Source organism: Eleutherodactylus coqui, chromosome 3 (genome assembly GCF_035609145.1).
Source record: "Eleutherodactylus coqui strain aEleCoq1 chromosome 3, aEleCoq1.hap1, whole genome shotgun sequence".
In the NCBI taxonomy this organism is placed as follows: domain Eukaryota; kingdom Metazoa; phylum Chordata; class Amphibia; order Anura; family Eleutherodactylidae; genus Eleutherodactylus; species Eleutherodactylus coqui.
The window spans coordinates 190,836,600-190,855,617 of record NC_089839.1 but is presented as its reverse complement, the minus strand read 5'-3'; the positions used below and the strand labels follow the sequence as shown (position 1 = coordinate 190,855,617).

General features: G+C 43.7%; 1 protein-coding gene across 3 annotated transcripts in view; it reads left to right on the top strand.

Moving 5' to 3' along the window:
• Positions 1-19,018, top strand: part of FRMD4B (FERM domain containing 4B) — a 234,507-nt gene that overhangs the window by 68,971 nt on the left and 146,518 nt on the right. For 2 of the 3 annotated variants that reach the window (XM_066596678.1, XM_066596676.1), the window contains exon 1: positions 10,172-10,333. The exons of the other annotated variant lie outside the window; for it this stretch is intronic. In XM_066596678.1, coding sequence (XP_066452775.1) covers positions 10,172-10,333 — 162 coding nt within the window. Of the gene's footprint in view, positions 1-10,171; positions 10,334-19,018 lie in introns of those variants that run through there. 3 annotated transcript variants of the gene reach the window in all.

The following is a 19,018-nucleotide window of genomic DNA, read 5'->3' as shown; positions in this document are numbered from 1 at the left end:
CAGAGACAGCCAAGTGCTTAAATTCAGATATTTCCAGCAATCCTATTGAAATGAATGGAGTGGTGGTGCTCATTCTCAACCACTTCTCCATTAATTTGGGGACCTTCCGGACCCCTGCTCTCTTGTTTGCTATGGATTCCAGTAGTCTGATTCGCACAGATCACATAGTTTTTCCCTACACTGAGGATAGGGGATAACTTTATTTAGTGGGACAATTCCTCTAAAGGAGTATTCCAGTAATCTTAAGTTATCTCCTATACACAGGATAGGCAATAACTTGCAGATCATTGGTGCCTGCCCGCTGGGATCCCCACCAATCCAGAGAATTTGCCCCCGATGCTTCCATGAATTTTGACAGTAGTAGCTGTGCTCACATGTCAACGTGCCATTCACTTCAATGTGACCACCACAGACTCCTGAGAGCTTGAACTTGGCTGTCTCGAGTGGTCCCATTGAAGAGAATGGCATTGTGTGCATATGTAACCACCGCTGCCAAAACTGTGGGACTAGCAGGAGGACCGCTGGGGTTCATCTTCGGACCCCCACCAAGTTGTCTGCTATGGATAGGGGATAACTTCAAATTATGGCTCATTCACATTGGCACTTTTGGGTTCTATTTCCCTGCTCCTGTTGTGGAGCAGAAAAACAGCACCCAGTGCCCGAACAGAGCCGTCATATGACAAAACTGCACAGCGCCAAATGAGTCCTATTGACAGTAATGAGGTCCGTTTGGTTTCCGTCTGGATCTTTGACATTTTACATTACAAAGTAGCGTGACACTATCTCGTCCTGTTTTTTAATGGAATTCAGTGACAAACGTTAAAAAAGGAATGAACCCTTACCAGAATACCCCTTTAAATCATTCATCAAGTCATAAAAAACATAGCTTCCTATTACAGGTATATTTTGAAATATGCCAGAGCCGGGTAACACCACTGCTCCGGCCCCTGTGTAGTGGCTGACACTTGTATTTGCAGATGCATCTCCCACTGATTTCAATGAGACCCCAGCCTACAATTATGAGCGCCAGCCACTATATAGTAGCGTCTTCCACTCCGACCTGCTATATCCTAGCTCTGACAGTGGGCGCTGCCTGCAAAATCCTTTTAAGTAACACCAAATTTTGATTGTATGGAGAATGATGGACAATAACTTTTATAAAGGCGTAGTACATTTGGCGGAGCTCTTAGTTGGGAGTGGGGTCTATTTTGAGTCTTCCCATGGGTTCCTATCCTTTCTGCATATGCTGCTGTACAGTCGCCTTCCACTGAAATAAACAAGAACTGAAGAAGCCTCCAAGTGTACAGATAAATCAGACAATACAACATAATCTAATGTAACATAAAAGTCCAATGTTATTTATTTGTATATAATGTACCAAAATGGTGAAGCCCCCCGTTTTCCCATAATGCAGTGCACATACGGTTGATTCTGGTGCACAGTAGTTTTCCTTGATATATTGCCTTCTCCAGGGCTACGGCAGTAATCAACTATTTTACTGTCGCTGCAGAAGGAGCAATTATTTTCCCAGTGTCTGAGGTCGGGCTGTAGTTATTGTTTTGGCAGAGAGCATATAGCCCAATCTCACCAATTTAATGGTGATTTATCTGTGCTTTGCCCTTTTACCAGTCTTAAAGGACCACTGGGCCCCGAAATTGGAATTTTCAGCCGTGAAGCGTGAAGGTAAAATACATTCAATAGTAAATAAGCCCAATTGTTTACGGTTAACCTGACAATCTCAAGCCGTAACCGTAATGGAGGAATCTACTTCATCGCATTCTGGGCCACCTTTACAACCATTTTTTTTCTATTTTTGTTCCAATGTATTTAAAATGGTAAATTAAGCAATTTTGGAAATGGTGAAAAAATTCTTATCATTTTAGGTACTCAGCCCCAAACCAGACATACTGTATGTCTCCACGGTAACAGACTACAAAGAAAATCTGTGTACTCTAATCCTGCGGTCAGATTTCATTCCATCCGTCTGGAACATGAAAATGGCAATAAGACTACAGCATCAGACTACACAGGGTTTATTTCTGGTCTGTAACCATGGAGACATATAAATCTGCAAAGGGGATGTAGACACAAAAAAATAGAGGATATTTTTAATTAACACCATTTGGAAAGTTGCTTCCTTTTCCATTTTAGATGCATTGCAGCAGTTTTTAAAAAAATGGTGGCATAGATGTACCTTCCCTTAAAAGAGGTCTGTCTTGGGATAAAGTCAGCAGGACTGGCTGCCCGGCCACGCTGACTGTTTTCTCATTTTTTTCTGTACTTACCTCCTTTGGCTTAGACAGGCTGTTGTTAGATTCGGCTCCTGTCTCTGTCAGTGTGTCAAATGGGTGGTCCCCACCGCTCACTGCCAATGTGTGATGTCAGACTTGATTGACAGAGAACGTTGGAGACCATCCACTTAACACATTGACAGCACTGAAAGCCGAATACAAGAAAAGCCAATCTGGGTGAAGGGAGGAGATTATGAAAAAAATTGGGGATAGAGTCAGCATGGCCATAGTAGCAGAGCCATGCCGCCAGCTTCGCTGAAATTATCCACTAACAAGTCCTCTTTAAAGGGAACCTGTCAATGGATTCCTGCTGCCTATGGTTCAGGCAGCAAAAACCTGGTGACAAATATGCACAGTGACCCTGTTTGTTATTCTGAAACATTACTGCATTTCCGAATAAACATACTTTGAAGTTTGCCTGTTTGACTCAGGAACAGAGCTCTAAAGTCAAAGAGGTGGGCAGCATCGACCTCTCCCCGCTTGCAGCATATTGACTGACAGCTCCTCTCCATACTTGTGTATAGGGAGAGAACTGTCAGTCAACATGTTGTGGGCGAGCAGAGGTTGATGCTGCCCACCTCTTTGACTTGAGAGCTCCATTCCCAAGTCAACAGGCAAACTTCAAAGTGCGCTTTTCTGAAATGCAGCAGTGTTCCAGAATAACGGGGGGCTCAGGAGTTTCCATTCCCACCCGTCTTGCTCTAGTGGGAGTCCCCTGCTCTGGGTATAATGGGCTTATGTAACTTTTATGTCTTAACAAGGAGCTGGATCAGTAGTAAAAGTGACTTAATATCCTGTCTAGCTGCAGCTGACATTTGTACCGTTACTTTTGCCAGGGTGTGGTCCAGGACCAAAGAGTAATGCCAAAAACAGCAAAGATTGAGGCTCAACTGAACGAGTTCTTCTATATTTCCAGAGAGCACATAGTGAGTTCTAGAATGATGAGAGAACTACAAAATGTGAAAGCTTTGATTGTTTATTTACATTTCAAAGCATCAAAATGTCAATATTATTCAAACAGTATATCACAATAAAAATAATGGAATAGAAAACAAAGAGAAAAAAACACTAAATCTAAAATTAACAGCCCATGTCCTGTATGACTGCGCTTGGAGACACAGCAAAACGTCTTGTGACGGCACGTATGGATGTGCCATCCAGGAGGAGAAAGACTACCTGAACAACCTGACTGGGCTGCAGGTACTCCTCATGTATCAGTAGTGACAAGGACACCAGCAAAACACAGAACTAGAGAAGAATTTGTCAGGATGGAGAAGGAGAGGAATTGTCTCCATTTTCTTTTTTTTTTGGGGGGGGGGGGTCATGCTGTCGCCTCTTCGGTACTTTCATTGCACAAAAAAACTGATTCACCTCCTCTATAACTGGACAGATTGATATCCCTGAAGTTTAAGTGACTTAGGGGTCACACTGTAATGCTTAAAAGTGCTTTCACATGGGACAGACTATTCAGCAGGACACTGCAGAATGTTCCGTCATACAGAAAAATCCAGAAATGTCAGAAATCCTCTTCAAAATTTGTGAATTTTGGTAGCAGAATATTCGGACCCATATGAAAGCACCATCTATCTATCTACGGCTGGCTACACATGACCAGGTCGGATTCTGCATGCGGGAGACCGCAGCGGAATCCGACCCTGTACCTGGCCGGCGCTCGCGTGTACCTGTATTTTCTTCTTTTCTGTACTGCGGATGGTCCACATGGCGAGCCGTCGGACATGCGCAATAAAGTTTTTTTTATAATCCCTGCTTTTCCTGCACAGTCTCTATGTGATGATGCGGGTAACCGTGACCTTTCTGCAATGTCATTGCGGAAGGGCTATGGATCAGGAGGCTTCTGTTGACTTTAATGGAAGCTGTTCGTGCGGAATCCGCACTAAAATAGAGCGTACTTTGATTTTTTTCCTCCACGAGCAGCATGCTATGGAAGGTATTTGCTGTGGAATCTGGAGGCTGTGGTTTCCGCAATGCAAATCAGGCTGTATGCAGCTGGCCTATCTCCTATCTATCTATCTATCTATCTATCTATCTATCTATCTATCTATCTATCAACACATCATCACTTGTCCTTCTTGGAGAGCCCTACCTTAGATGTCATGCACAAGGAAAATTTGGGTGTAGAAGGCTGTACATAGCACACAGCTCCATACTATAGTGCCGTAGAAACTGCATGGCTGGCCTTAGCTACGTGTAACCAATGCAGTTACACAGGGCACCAGCGACTAGCTTGTAGAGGCGGCACCAGGCAGGTATAGACTGGTGTCAATCAAATCCATTAGGTTCGCCATGCCAAATGAGACCTGGATTTATTTGTATGACCCTGAAACCAAGGAGCGGTCAAAAGGGTGAAGGCACAGGGGTTCTCCTCACCCAAAGAAGTTCAGGGTGCAAAAATCAGCCACTAAGGTGATGGCGTCTGTGTTCTCGGATAAGGAGGGCGTGCTGCTAGTGGACTACCTTCAAAATGGTTCCACCTTCAATGCAAGGTATTACATTGAACTTTTGGACCAATTGAAGGCAGCTCTGAAGGCCAAAAGGTGCGGAAAGCTGTCTAGAGGAATCTTGTTCCTGCAAGACAACGCCTCCGCTCACACTGCACAAGCGACTACGGCAAAACTGGTGGAGCTAGGCTTCCAGCTGGTTGACCACCCACCTTATTCACCGGATCTAGCTCCCTCCAACTCTCATCTGTTTCCAAACCTGAAGAAACACCTCAAGGGTACCAAATTTCACACCATTTCTGATGCCTTCTTTTTGCAAGGCTTACAGGACTTGGAATACCGATGTAAGAAGTGTGTTGACATCAGTGGAGAGTATGTGGAATAAATGTAAAGTTTCATCTTCCTATCTCGTTTCTTTCTGGGTAAAGCCAAAGACTTATCAGCAGCCCCTCGTACAAGCATAATACCTACCAGTGCATTATATATCATTTTTCTTCTCATGACAAGGGGTGCCAAAAAGATTTTGCACAGGGTGCCATCTAAACTAAGGACAGCATTGCGTGTGCCGCCATACAATTTTCACAGGCATTCTCATGACACAAAAAATGTATGTAAGCCTCTACATTGAATCTATAAGGAATAATGAGGTACAGTAGAGCTCATGCGAGACCGACATATTGCAGTATATACTTCATATTCTACCTTGTCCTTGACCTCAAGCCACTTAGTATTATTTCCATATCATGTCAGGCTCCTATACGATCAGAGGAGAGGTGGTCGTTGGATAAGGTTCTTCCTCCTATGATACAATTTTAAGGAGGAAAGAGGGGCACATATTTTTACTTCCATAACACATACAGGTTTTATAAGTGAAATTACATATTTGGATGCTCAGAGCACTTACATTATATAATGTATATCCTGCCTTCATCTCCCCGGACTGGTATAAGGAAACACTGGCTTGACATTTCCTAGACAATGTTGATGATTTGGCTGTTTGGTTGTAGGGTTGTGACATCCTGATTCTTGACTTGGCAGCAAACAGATGTTAAATGGGCGTAGAAATGTCTATTTCAGCAAAAGTCGCCTTTGAAAATACTGTAAACTCGGCAGAACAGGTATAAGGAGGAGCCGCTTATCTGCGCTGAACAATTAAGATGGATATATTTATTTTAGATGTCATCCATGAGGCGTAACATGAAGCTCCTGGGCACCGATGTAAAACATGGCCATGGAAAATGCCATTTGTAACACTGGTGTCTTCCTATATGGCAGAGTTGGCCTTGGGCACCAAAACCCGGTGTGCCACTCATGCTTCTGCACCCCCTATATTCCCTGCATAAAATTAGGAGCAGAGCTCTGGCACACATCTAAACATGTGTAAAAGTCTCTGGCTGGGCTGCTAATGTGTAACAGGACCGCAAAACAATAAACGGGGTTATATAACAATGTGTTATCAAACCTGAAATTCTGTCACAACTAGAATCCGCCCTAGGCGCAAACGACACTACACTCTATAGGGTATAATGACCTAACATTTCACTGTATAGTCATTCTATGCCGTAATTATCAAGATAAACCAGTCTGAGCCATCTCAATCTTTAGAGTGTAATAATATGGCCTCTATTATTGGTCGGGTACCCCATACGTTTTGGGGAGAACCCTCCAATGCACAAGAGGATCAATGATGGCAGCAAAAGTCTCAGCTTAAAAATAATTGTGGTCGACCACTTCAAAGCTAAAGTTCCTAGCTGTTGTTCTTAAAGGGGTTTTCTGAGTCCCAAAATATTGTTGGTAGTGGGGGCCATAAGGGTTAAAAAAAAATCAAACCATAATACTCACATCCCACTGCTCACTGCTTCTTATTCAGGTCTTCTATTTACAATGGCGGCAGAGGTGATGAGAGTTCTTTACCCACATGACTGCTGCAGGCAATGAGAGGTCGACAGAGATGTCTTCAATGATGTCCCGTAAATCGGCCTCGGGGCTTCTACATTAGAAGGCCACATGACAGATTTATGGGACGTCACCAGGCCTGCTGGCCGGATGACGTCACCTATCAAATGCTGCGGTGAGTATATTAGTTTTATAGAGCTCTGGGGATGGGGAGCCCAAAACTGTATAAAAGTAATATTTTGGAAAACCCCTTTAAGTGTGCGCTTAAGTAGAGACCGATCTAACCCCTTTAAGTGTGCGTTAAAAAAATGCAGCTTTGGATCGCTGGTCTGTAAAGCCCCATTAAAGTCAATCACGGTGCTCGCGATGCTGCGCTAATCATAGCCAAAAGTGGTGAGTCTGAGAACGGCCTTACTGTTGATGACTAAAAAAGGGAGCAAAAGTGAGCCTGGTAACTACAGGCCAGTAAGTCTCACTTCAGTAACGGGAAAAATTTTCGAGGGGATTCTGAGAGACGCCATCGATGAGTACCTCAAGGAGATTAAGGGAATAACTCCTCACCAGCATGGATTCATGAAGGGTCGCTCATGTCAGACAAATCTGATCAGTTTCTACGATGAAGTAAGCTCTAAGCTGGACCAGGGAGAATCTATTGATCTTGTATATCTGGACTTCTCTAAAGCCTTTGACACCGTGCCACATAATAGGCTAATATACAAAATGAGGCAGCTCGGACTGGGCGAAAACGTGTGTAAGTGGGTAAAAAATTGGCTCAACGAAAGAAAGCAGAGGGTGGTAATAAATGGTTCGTACTCTGATTGGACCACAGTCGCTAGCGGGGTGCCACAGGGTTCAGTATTAGGCCCCACTCTGTTCAACATATTTATCAATGACCTGATAGAGGGGCTGCACAGCAAAATATCAATATTTGCAGATGACACAAAATTATACAATATAATTAATACAATAGAGGACAATGTGCGGCTACAAACGGACCTGGATAAGATGGGGGCTTGGGCAGAAAAATGGCAAATGAAGTTCAATGTTGAAAAATGTAAGACTATGCACATGGGCAGGAGAAACGGATGTCACCAATATTCACTTAATGGGGTACCGCTGGGGAAAAGTGATATGGAAAAGGATCTAGGGGTATTAGTGGATAATAGACTAAACTGGAGTAACCAATGCCAGTCAGCTGCTGCAAAGGCAAATAAAGTCTTGGGGTGCATTAAAAGAGGTATAGGGGCGAAGGACGAGAACATTATCCTTCCATTATATAAGGCACTTGTCAGGCCTCACGTGGAATACTGCGTACAATTCTGGTCACCGGTGCTCAGGAAAGATGTTACAGTGCTTGAAGGGGTTCAAAGAAGGGCAACTAAACTAATACATGGAATGAAGGGACTGGAATACCCAGAGAGGCTATCCAAATTGGGACTATTTACTCTAGAAAAAAGAAGGTTAAGAGGCGACCAAATAACCATGTATAAGTACATGAGGGGACAACACATGGATCTCTCCCGTGATCTGTTTACACCCAGGACCACAAAGGTAACAAGAGGACATCAGCTATGATTAGAGGAAAGTAGGTTTCATCACCAACACAGAAAGGGGTTCTTTACTGTAAGAGCAGTTAGACTGTGGAACTTTCTACCGGAGGAAGTGGTGATGGCAAAATCCATAGAGGAGTTTAAAAGGGGACTTGATGTCTTTCTGGAGAAGAAGTATATTACAGGATATAAATATTAGGTTAAGTGTCAATCCTGGTATACAGGCAGGTAGGAACTATTAGGGGTTGATCCAGGGAACAGTCTGATTGCCATTAGGGAGTCGGGAAGGAATTTTTCCACCAAAAGGGCTAATTGGCTTCTGGCCTTGGGGTTTTTTGCCTTCCTCTGGATCAACACAGTAGGATAGACAGGCTGGACTAGATGGACAATGTCTTCATTCGGCCTTACATACTATGTTACTATGTTACTATGTAGTTCATTGGTGTGGTTTCGCTGCTCAGCATCTCCGGTGATCAGCACTTCACTGTGTGGACAGCTCTGGAAGTCAATGTGGGCAGTAAGTGTTGACAGCTCTGGAAGCAGATAGTGCTGTCAATATTGCAGTGGCCTGTGTTGGTATTGTATTGAATTCAGTGGGAGCTGTGCCTGCTGTACCAACCCAGACCACTGAAATGTTGACAGCGCTATTTGCTTCCAGAGCTGTCCACACTGACGGCAGCACGCTGATTAGTGGAGATTCCATGGATTCGCTTCTATTTGCGTCAAACCCTTCATTTCCACAACTCCTCTGTTCTCGCCACTTTAAAAGTAATAGCAAATACAGTACAAAATGATATGAATCTCCCTTTACTCAAGAAAAAGTCTTCAAAACAGTAAAGAACTGATACACAAAACTTACCGAAGACTTGTACAAGTTCTCGTAAGAGCTCTGCGCTGCCGACATCATGAACTTCTGACTTGGGTGGTGGTATTAATAATATACACTTTCTTCTTTTGTCCCCTATTTGACCTGATGTATATTGGTGTCACTTCCTTTATTCTAGCTCCCCCCCCCCCCCCCCTAGTAGCATAGATAGCATCTGCACCACTTCTTTCAAGAGATTTAGGAAACATCCATCTCAGGAGACACCTTAAAAATATGCTTTTTCCTACTCTTCATCAAGCCCTAAGCAAAGATGCAAATGCAGTAAGTAGTAGCATGAACTGTCATGGTCCTCGGGGGCAGCACGAAGCCTCACTCTCACCATAACTACAGTCTCTCCTTTTCAAGTATCCTCCTGTGGGTTATTATGCCAGTGTTTACAGCCTGTGTGATTCATCTCCGTCTCAGCTAAGGATCTCTTCATTAATACCATTACGTGACTTTTATCCTTGGAACAGATTGCTTTTCCTTGATCAAGCTCTAATCTTTGCCTTCAGTCTCTAAACCCAGATAATACCCTGCTGAGGTCGCTTTCGAGTGTGCGGTCTCGAGTCTACCGATGGACCACCTCAGTCAATGCCTCTCCAAAGCCGGCGAGAGGTGACACCAATTGAGCACCATTTAGAGAATCAAAACATTTTAGCACCGTTGATACAATAGGGGATCATTCGGAGATCTAAACATTTTGGCACCAAATGAAAATCATTCAGCAGGTTGAAAAATTTTGGCAAAATTTTCTGCTCCGACAATTTCACTTTCCTTCTAAAAGAAGATATTCTGTTCAATGATACGTCATCACGCATGCTACTGAGCACATTGCTCTAAGCTGCAAGGCATAGATCTGGATGCTCAGAGTAAGGCTCGCGAGCCGTTACAGTTGTTAATAGGACTTCAAGCAGAAGTTGGATCCTGCCCAGGAAACTGAGTGAAAGACGAGTTTGTTTAATTGACCCTGGCTTCTTTTCGCTCCGTTCTTTTTTTTTTTTCTGTATGTGTCACTGCACGGAATAAAGCTCGCTTACTCGCCTGCAGCCAAAGCAAGCTGTGCACTAGACGGAGATAGGTCTATCGAATGCAAGTGGCGCTCCAGCCATGGCTTCGGTGTTCATGTGTGGGGTTGAGGACATGCTGTGCAACGGGAGTCGCTTTGTGTGGAATCTGACTGTATCGACATTGAGGAGGTGGTACACGCACCGGGCACGGACATGCCAGATGATGCTCAGGACATGGTGCGGGCTGAGGGAGGTGTATCAGGTAAAAAGAAAAAGATTCCAAAAAGTTTCTTTAGACTTTCATTGCATTACAAATGACTTACATGATGGGATCTCTCGGCTGTAATTCTAATTTGTAAGGTGGGGGGGGGGCACTTTTACTGTTGGTTGGTTGCTTAGCAACTGGTAACGTATTTTCGTACATGATGGAAAAGTCATTCCTAAGGCTTTGTGGTACAGAGAACAGGACTCCATGCTGGTGGTTGGGAGGAGTGATACTTTAGTGTTACTTAAATGGGTTGTCTATACTGATTTGTTGTTGCGTTGTCCTCTTTGCGTGAGTTTTAAGGAATTCCATGCAGCTGTTGCTAATTGCTCTTGACAACTAATATATTCCACCCAGCTTTCCTAGAGTACTGAAAAGCAATGCTGCTTTGTTATGCTTCAATATGGGAGAAGGGGCTGCACTGATACATAACTGGGCAAGTTTGTCATTCTGGACTCTGGAAAAGCTGGACAGTACCTAGTGTGGGTAGTAGAATGGTCTCCGTATTGGTTGTAACCCAGCTTTCTTAGAGTCCTGAAAAGTAACACTTCTTTGTTACACTTGAATATGCGAGAAGGGGCTGGTTTATAGCATTCTGTTGTTTGGGAAAGCTGGACAGCACCTCGCATGTGTAGTAAAATGGTGTTCATGTTGGTTGTCACCCAGCTTTCTGAGAAACAGTTGATTTAACAAGAAATGCTAACTTGCTTAATTACTTCTTAATTCTACATAACCGCAATATACTTATGTCCGTTCCTAGGAAAAGCTGGATCACAGCCGATATGTTTAACATTATAGCGCTCAGATATGTTGCTATCCAGCTTTCCTAGAGTCCTGAAAGACAAAACTGCCTATCTATGCTGGCATATGGGATAAGCAGTTGAATTGGTTCATAAGGGCAACTTACTATCAGCCCTGCGTATACGGCCTAACTAGGAGAATTTCGTTTTTCGGATGTCTGGGAAAGCTGGATAGCACCTTGCATGGAGCGTGTAATGCTGACACCCGGCTTTCCCACTAAGAAATAGCTTGACCAAAAAAATTCCACCTCCTTTCAGTGCTGTATAATTCAACATCACCATGGTTTGTTTTTTTTCTGTTCCCAGGAAAAGCTGGGTAGCAACCAATATGTTTGGTATTAAAGTTCTCTAATGGGTTGTCACTCAGCTTTTCTAGAATCAAGCAAGTCTGCTTAGTTATGCTGGCATATGGGAGAAGGGGCTGTATTGGTTTACAACTATGAAAATGTGTTATTCTGGAGTCTGGGAAAGCTGGATAGCACCTTGTATGGACAGCATAATGTTATCCATATCGATTGACATCCAGCTTTCCCACTAAGAAATGGCTTGACAAAAGTGCCCTCTCTTTATACTTTATAATTCTATGTCACCATGGTTTGTTTTAGTCTGTTCCTAGAAAAGCTGGGTGACAACCAATATGTTTTATATTACAGCACTTTAGTGGGTTGTCACTCAGCTTTTGTAGAGTCCTGAAAAGCAAATCTGCTTAGTTATAGGAAAAAGGTTTGTATTGATTCATATTGAAGCAAATTTGTCATTCTGGAGGTCTGGGAAAACTGGATAATGCCATCTTTAAAAGCTGCAACTGTGGCTGTGTTGCTTGTAACCCAGCTTTCCTAGAAACACATATTACTAAGAAATAGATTTTTTTTTAACATCTGGGCTGGTGATTATATTTTTAGAAAAGCTGGTAACAACTAATATACCTGACATTACAGCTCTCAGGTTGTCACTCAGCTTTCCTCAAGTCCTGAAAAGTAAATCTTAGTTATGCTTTGATATAAGAGGTTGTATAGGTGCAAAATGATGCAGATTTCATATTGTGGTGTCTGGAAAAGCTGGGTAACACTATGAGTGGGAGTTAATAGCAGATGTGTTGGTTGTAACCCAGCTTTCCAAGAAATATCATTAAAGAGTAACTGCACTTTTAAGAAAACTTTTGAGATGTCAGAGCAACACGTCGAAAGTTTGGAGTAGCGGTCGGGGTGCTGAGACACCCGCTGATCACTGAATTGAAGGGGCTGCTGAGAAGAGCCGACAAGGAACTATGAAGCACCCGCACCCCGCAGTGAATAAAACTTTTAACATGCTGCTCTGATGTGTAAAAAAAAGTTCTATAGAAGTGCAGTTATGCTGTAAAAGTGATTTTATTATAAGGAGAAAATGCCCTTTCATTGAAACAGGAGTGGGTTGTCATTCAGCTTTCCAATACTCCTGAATGGCAAATGTCTACTTAGGCAGATGTGACGGCCCTTCTGGTAGCTGTAATGATAAGCACATGTACAATGACCCTTTTAGACCCGATGATTTCATACTTGTCTGAGAAATAACCGTTGTTATGTAAGGATCTCGGCACGAGTCATTGGCACGGTGTACTTGGGGCTCTGCCTTCTATTTTCCACGGAAGGGACCGAGTCAGAAAATATGTTACGTGGCGTCCGGAGGATTAACATAAAAGCTTCCGGGCTGCTGTGCAAAATCTATAACAGAGCCCCACCATCTACATTTTGCCATTTATAACACTGATCTCTCCTCATGTGGTATTTTCGTCTCACAGTAGTCATGTGACAAAAGACCCTATAATCCCAGGATTCCACTTACATTGGGGTGCGTCTCTACATGGTAGATCTTGGTGTGGATTTGCATTAAAATCCACGTCAAAATAAACAACATTTTGTGCAGACTTTGACACGCATCTGCAGCAGATTCAGTTAAAGGCGTGAAGTCTGCTGCGGATCCGCATCGAAGTCCTTGTGTAAGAGTGCGTTCACGCATATCGGATTTCACACAAATCTACACTAAACTATACGTCAGAATCTGCAATATTAAGCTACACAGGATGGATTTGCTGCGGAATTTTCTCAGAATGTCAAAATCTGCACCATTTGTTACGGATTTTAATGCAGATTTTGGGGCAGAATTCACCATTTTGAAGAGGTGGAATCTGCACTGAAAATCCACTGCTATAATTAATATCTTGTGGATGCAAAATCCATTCCGCAGGTCAATTTCTTCAGCGGATGTTTTTCCACAGTGCGTGGATGAGATTTTTAAAATCTCGTCCACTTCACTGCTACTGTAAATGGCGTGGATTTTCCATGTGGAAAGAGTGAAGTCTGCTGCGGATCCACATTAAAGTCTGCCCCATTAGGGTGCGATCATACATGCCAGATTTGGTGCGGATTCTCTACACCAAAATCCACAACTCATTCCACATCACAATCTGCATGAAAGTCTGCACCATTGCTGTGGATTTTGACACAGATCCATAACCGATTTCACCCCTTTAATTGACAGGGTGAAATCTGCTGCGGGTCTGCATCACAATCCGCCCCACAAAATATGCTGTGGATTTTGGTGTGGATCCGCAGCAGAATCCGCCACGTGTGAACAAACCTTGATGGTGCAGATTTTTCCACTGTGGGAAATCCGCAGCAAATCCACTAAATGTGAATATACTTATTTTGCCAGCTGCGTCTGCCCTCAGGCCCCCGATATATGTGCCCGCTGAAGCCTACCATAACATGGGTACTCTATTAGTGGTACTATTTAAAGGGACTCTGTCATCCAAACTACTGCAAACATTCTCTAGAGCACTTACAGACATGCAATTAGCGGGTAAGTGCTCCAGGGCGTTCCTCATAGCGCCAAGTGCTCTACTTCTCGCCACACTGTCCCATTCAGTGCCTTCCGCTTTCCCCTGACTGACAACCCCGCGATCAGAAGAACCTCCACACAGAAATAAGGTCTGGTGATCTTGACGGTCACAGATTTTTCAAAATGAATCAGTCATCAAAATGTCTTTCAATTTCCGTCATGTTTGCATTAGATGTGCGGCACTTTGCGCCATCTTGAGGAAAGTAATCTCTCATTATTTTGGATTCATTAACATGAGCTATGTTTTCCTCGCACCATCGCTGCATATCCTATCTTTGGGTGTTCTATCGGAACGCATTGCCCATTGAGAGACATCGCATGGCCTCGCATGCCTTGTATGTGAGTGTGATGTGATTTTTCCCATTGAAGTCAATGGGAAAGACTTGTGATCCTTTCATGCGCAGATTCACAGAAGCGATGCGATTTTTAACCCTTTCCAATCCACTGTCTGGCGTCTGAAGACATTCTGATTGAAGGCTGTACAGCTCCGATGTCGGAAGACGTCCGGCAGGGTATTCTTACTGTATATTTCTGGCCGCTCTGTTGTCGGGGGCCTCTTCAGCATGTCACATACCACAGTACTGGCTCTAGCCAGCAGATGGCGCCATTGTATAATGGCAGATAGCGAAAGTCCCCTAGGAAACCCTGAATCCAAAATTGGATTGCAAAGGGTTAATTCTAAAAAATGCTTTGCAACATTGTGAAAACTGCACGTTGGCAAGTGCGATATGCGGCTGCGTTTCTCAACCCGATATAGCTCGTCTATGTGAATGTAATCTTTTAAGCAGAAGAATTCAAAAGTTTGAAAATGGGAAGTTTTTTAAAATTTTCTGTAAATTTAGGATTTGTTTTTTAGAAATAAACTCAGATTGTATCGACCACCTGTCATGCAAAATCACTCTCAGAATCACTTATATAAGTAAAAGTACTCCAAAGTTACTACCACTTAAACTGACACGTCAGATATGAAAAATGGGGCTTGGTCAGTAAAGCCAAGGCTGGCTGCGGGGGGAAGGGGTTAATTATATATGATCATAATGGCAGAGAGGTTAAATAGTGAAGAGCTACCGTCATAGTGGGAATTAATATAGATGACTGTAATTACAGAGATCTCTCTGACCGTCATTCTGGTAAATCAAATGAGACAATTTATCAAGTGGCCGTCCGTGCGTTTCCAGTCCTGCAGAACACTTAATAGATCATCTTCTACCTGCTTATTAGGATAGAATGGAGTGTACGGTCAGTCATAGAGATAAGCCGCATTGCTTCTGATTGGATACACAGCGGCACGTCTAAGGCCGGGCTCACACGAACATACTTAAATTGCATCTAACACACGCATATTACGCAGTGAATGGCGTCAATGAAAGTACATTGATTTTCCTTGATCCACTCACACTTGCAGATATTTTGCGCGTATATTACACGTGTAAAAAAGAATGTAGCGTGTTCTATTTTGCAGCATATTATGCGCTTACAGACCAGCCTTATACTCATTGACCCACAGAAAAGAATCCTGGGAAACAACGTATTTGAATACAAATGGGTTGAAAATCCCCTTTTCCTAGAAAAGCCCCCTGAAAATAAGCTGATTAGGATTTCCGGATATTGGGACCCGAACAAGTTACGCTATACTTCCATGGACGGCATTTTACAGTCCGACGAGTCTCCAGACGTGTAATCCGCTACTGGGGACCACTGCATCAGTTTTTACGCAGGCGGGCTGCGTTATAAGCAGGACTGCGCTCGCTTCCATTTAGATTCCTTCCGTCTGATTTGTATATATTTAAAAGCATCCCAGCAACCGTCCAGCACATGTGAAACCTCGCCGCTCGCCTCCTCTCCTCCACACTATGCCAAGTGTTAACAGAGGATTCTATTCAAACATCACCAAACCGCGTTCCGAAGTCATCAAGACGAGCGAGAGACGGCAGTAATCTCGCTGTATTGTTTTAGCAGCGTATTCGTTACTGCCTGCGTCTGCCAATACGATTATTAGGCTTCATTTATAACATTCTATGACAGGAAATCTTAAGCAATTCTATCTGGGTTATTTTTCCTGCGTACAACAAAGAAGTTTCTTCCGCTGCTATTTAAATGGAAATTATAGCGAAAAATCGTTCACGCTCAATTAACATTTTATTTTAATGAGGCGGCTTATAAAATCTCCATCTACATTAAAATAGATCATACAGCAGTCCTAAAGCGGATCTGTCTCTATATTAAACCCCCGGTACTTTCTTGGAAAGCGTCAGATTGTGAGGAATTTGGCTTCGGATTTATAATCTTGTTTGCCTACTTTAAAAAAAATCAATTTTAAAGGGCCACTCCGGCAAAAATAATATTTTTTCATATCTGGCCCCCATTCCCACCTGATTGCCTGTCACGCTCTGGAGGTTTCTTTTATATATTGCAACCACTTCCCTGCAGTGTAGCCCCCTGTCTGATGTTTATCAGGCACCATCTTAATAATGAAAATTGGCTTTCACTTTCATTCAATCCCATGATGCATCAGCATAGCATTAGCTAGAGGCTATACCATTTCTGTCTGCTGAGAGGACAGTTTAATTATCATTACCTTCTATAGTCAACCAAAAACAGATCATAAGTATACAGTCAGAAGGATGGGCTATGATCTCCTCTATTATAACTGTGTGACAGGAGCTGTGTGATCTTTAGTAACTGTGATAGGAGTGTCTGTGTCCCCCTCCAGATAGTTTTATGTAAGTACTCCCCAATTAAAAACACTGCTAACAGAGAGGTCCCCATAAACAATACTGTTAGCAGAGTGAGCGCCGGATAAATAATACTGCAGGAAGTCTAATGCTCAATACACAATGCTGCAAGCTGAGTGGTTTTCATAGTGCTCCACATAAACAATACTGCCAGCAAGTGTCCCTAGTGAACAATACTGCAAGCTTAAAGGGGTTGTCCCGCGCCGAAACGGGTTTTTTTTTTTTTAACCCCCCCCCCCCCATTCGGCGCGAGACAACCCCGATGCAGGGGTTAAAAAAACAACCCGCACAGCGCTTACCTGAATCCCGGCGGTCCGGCGTCTTCATACTTACCTGCTGAAGATGGCCGCCGGGATCCTCTGTCTCCGTGGACCGCAGGGCTTCTGTGCGGTCCATTGCCGATTCCAGCCTCCTGATTGGCTGGAATCGGCACGTGACGGGGCGGAGCTACACGGAGCCGGCATTCTACACGAGCGGCCCCATAGAAGACTGCAGAAGACCCGGACTGCGCAAGCGCGGCTAATTTGGCCATCGGAGGGCGAAAATTAGTCGGCTCCATGGGAACGAGGACGCCAGCAACGGAGCAGGTAAGTATAAAACTTTTTATAACTTCTGTATGGCTCATAATTAATGCACAATGTACATTACAAAGTGCATTATTATGGCCATACAGAAGTGTATAACCCCACGTGCTGCCGCGGGACAACCCCTTTAATGCTCTCTATTAACAATATTGCCAGCACTGTGTAAATAATACAGCAAAAAAAGCAACATGTATTAAACAATACTGATAGCACAGTGCTCCCTCAAAGTAAACAATACTGCAAAAAGAGCAACATGCAGTAAACAATAGTAATAGTAGAGTGCCCCCCCCCCAGCATAAATACTAATATTAAAAGAGCAACACATAATAAACAATATTGCAAACACAGTTACTTTCCTTATGCTGCTTTCACACCAGCGTAAGGGCTCTCTCACACAAGGATATGTTACCATCTACGCGCGTAATACACAGTGCCAATATCAACATTGACTTTCAATTCTACCTGTCACACACAGCTGGCTAAATGCGCATGCAAAAAAGATTGTGGCATGCACTGCTGTATCTTGGCATTCATACATGCCAAGATAGTGTATGGCAATTGTCAGCATGCAGAAAATACGCATGTTATTGTATACTTGCTATGTGCTCCCGTGCGCAAAATAAGGAGCAGAGAGACGAAAAACCTAACGCAGGTATGAAAGTAGCCTTTAAGAGTAGAGATGAGCGAACGTACTCGTCCGAGCTTGATACTCGTTCGAGTATTAGCGTGTTCGAGATGCTCGTTACTCGAGACGAGTACCACGCGATGTTCGAGTTACTTTCACTTTCATCTCTGAGACGTTAGCGCGCTTTTCTGGCCAATAGAAAGACAGGGAAGTCATTACAACTTCCCCCTGCGACGTTCAAGCCCTATACCACCCCCCTGCAGTGAGTGGCTGGCGAGATCAGGTGTCACCCGAGTATATAAATCGGCCCCTCCCGTGGCTCGCCACAGATGCATTCTGACATAGAGGAGGGAAAGTGCTGTTGGTGCCGGAGCTGCTATAGGGAGAGCGTTAGGAGTTATTTTAGGCTTCAAGAACCCCAACGGTCCTTCTTAGGGCCACATCTAACCGTGTGCAGTAGTATGGAGGCTGCTTTTTGCAGTGTTGCACTTTTTTTTTTTTTGTATATCGGCCGTGCAGAGCATTGCGCCCTGCAGTAATTATACATAGTCCAGGGCCAGTAGTGGTGGTGAGGCAGGGACAGAAGACATATTTATTGAATATAGGCAATGGGCCTTTCCAAAAACATTTGGGAAAAAAAATCTATTTGGGCTGCCTGTGACTGTCCTCAGTGTTCTGGGTCTGTGCTGGGGGTAGTTGTCCTAATTCATATGCAGCCAGCTAAGTGTTACAGCAGGCTTGCGCAAAATTCTTTCCTGGCTCTGTGTTGGCTGTTACATCACCGCTGTATTCCAGTCCACAGTGCAACAGTCTGCAGTTATTTTACATACTCCAGGGCCAGTAGTGCTGACGCAGAGAGAGAAGACATATACAGTGTATATAGGCAGTGGGCCTTAGCAAAAACATTTGGGGAAAAAAATCTATTTGGGCTGCCTGTGACTGTCCTCAGTGTACTGGGTCTGTGCTGGGGGTAGTTGTCCTAATTCATACGCAGCCAGCTAAGTGTTACAGCAGCCTTGCGCAAAATTCTTTCCTGGCTCTGCTGTACGTTCCGTAAGCGA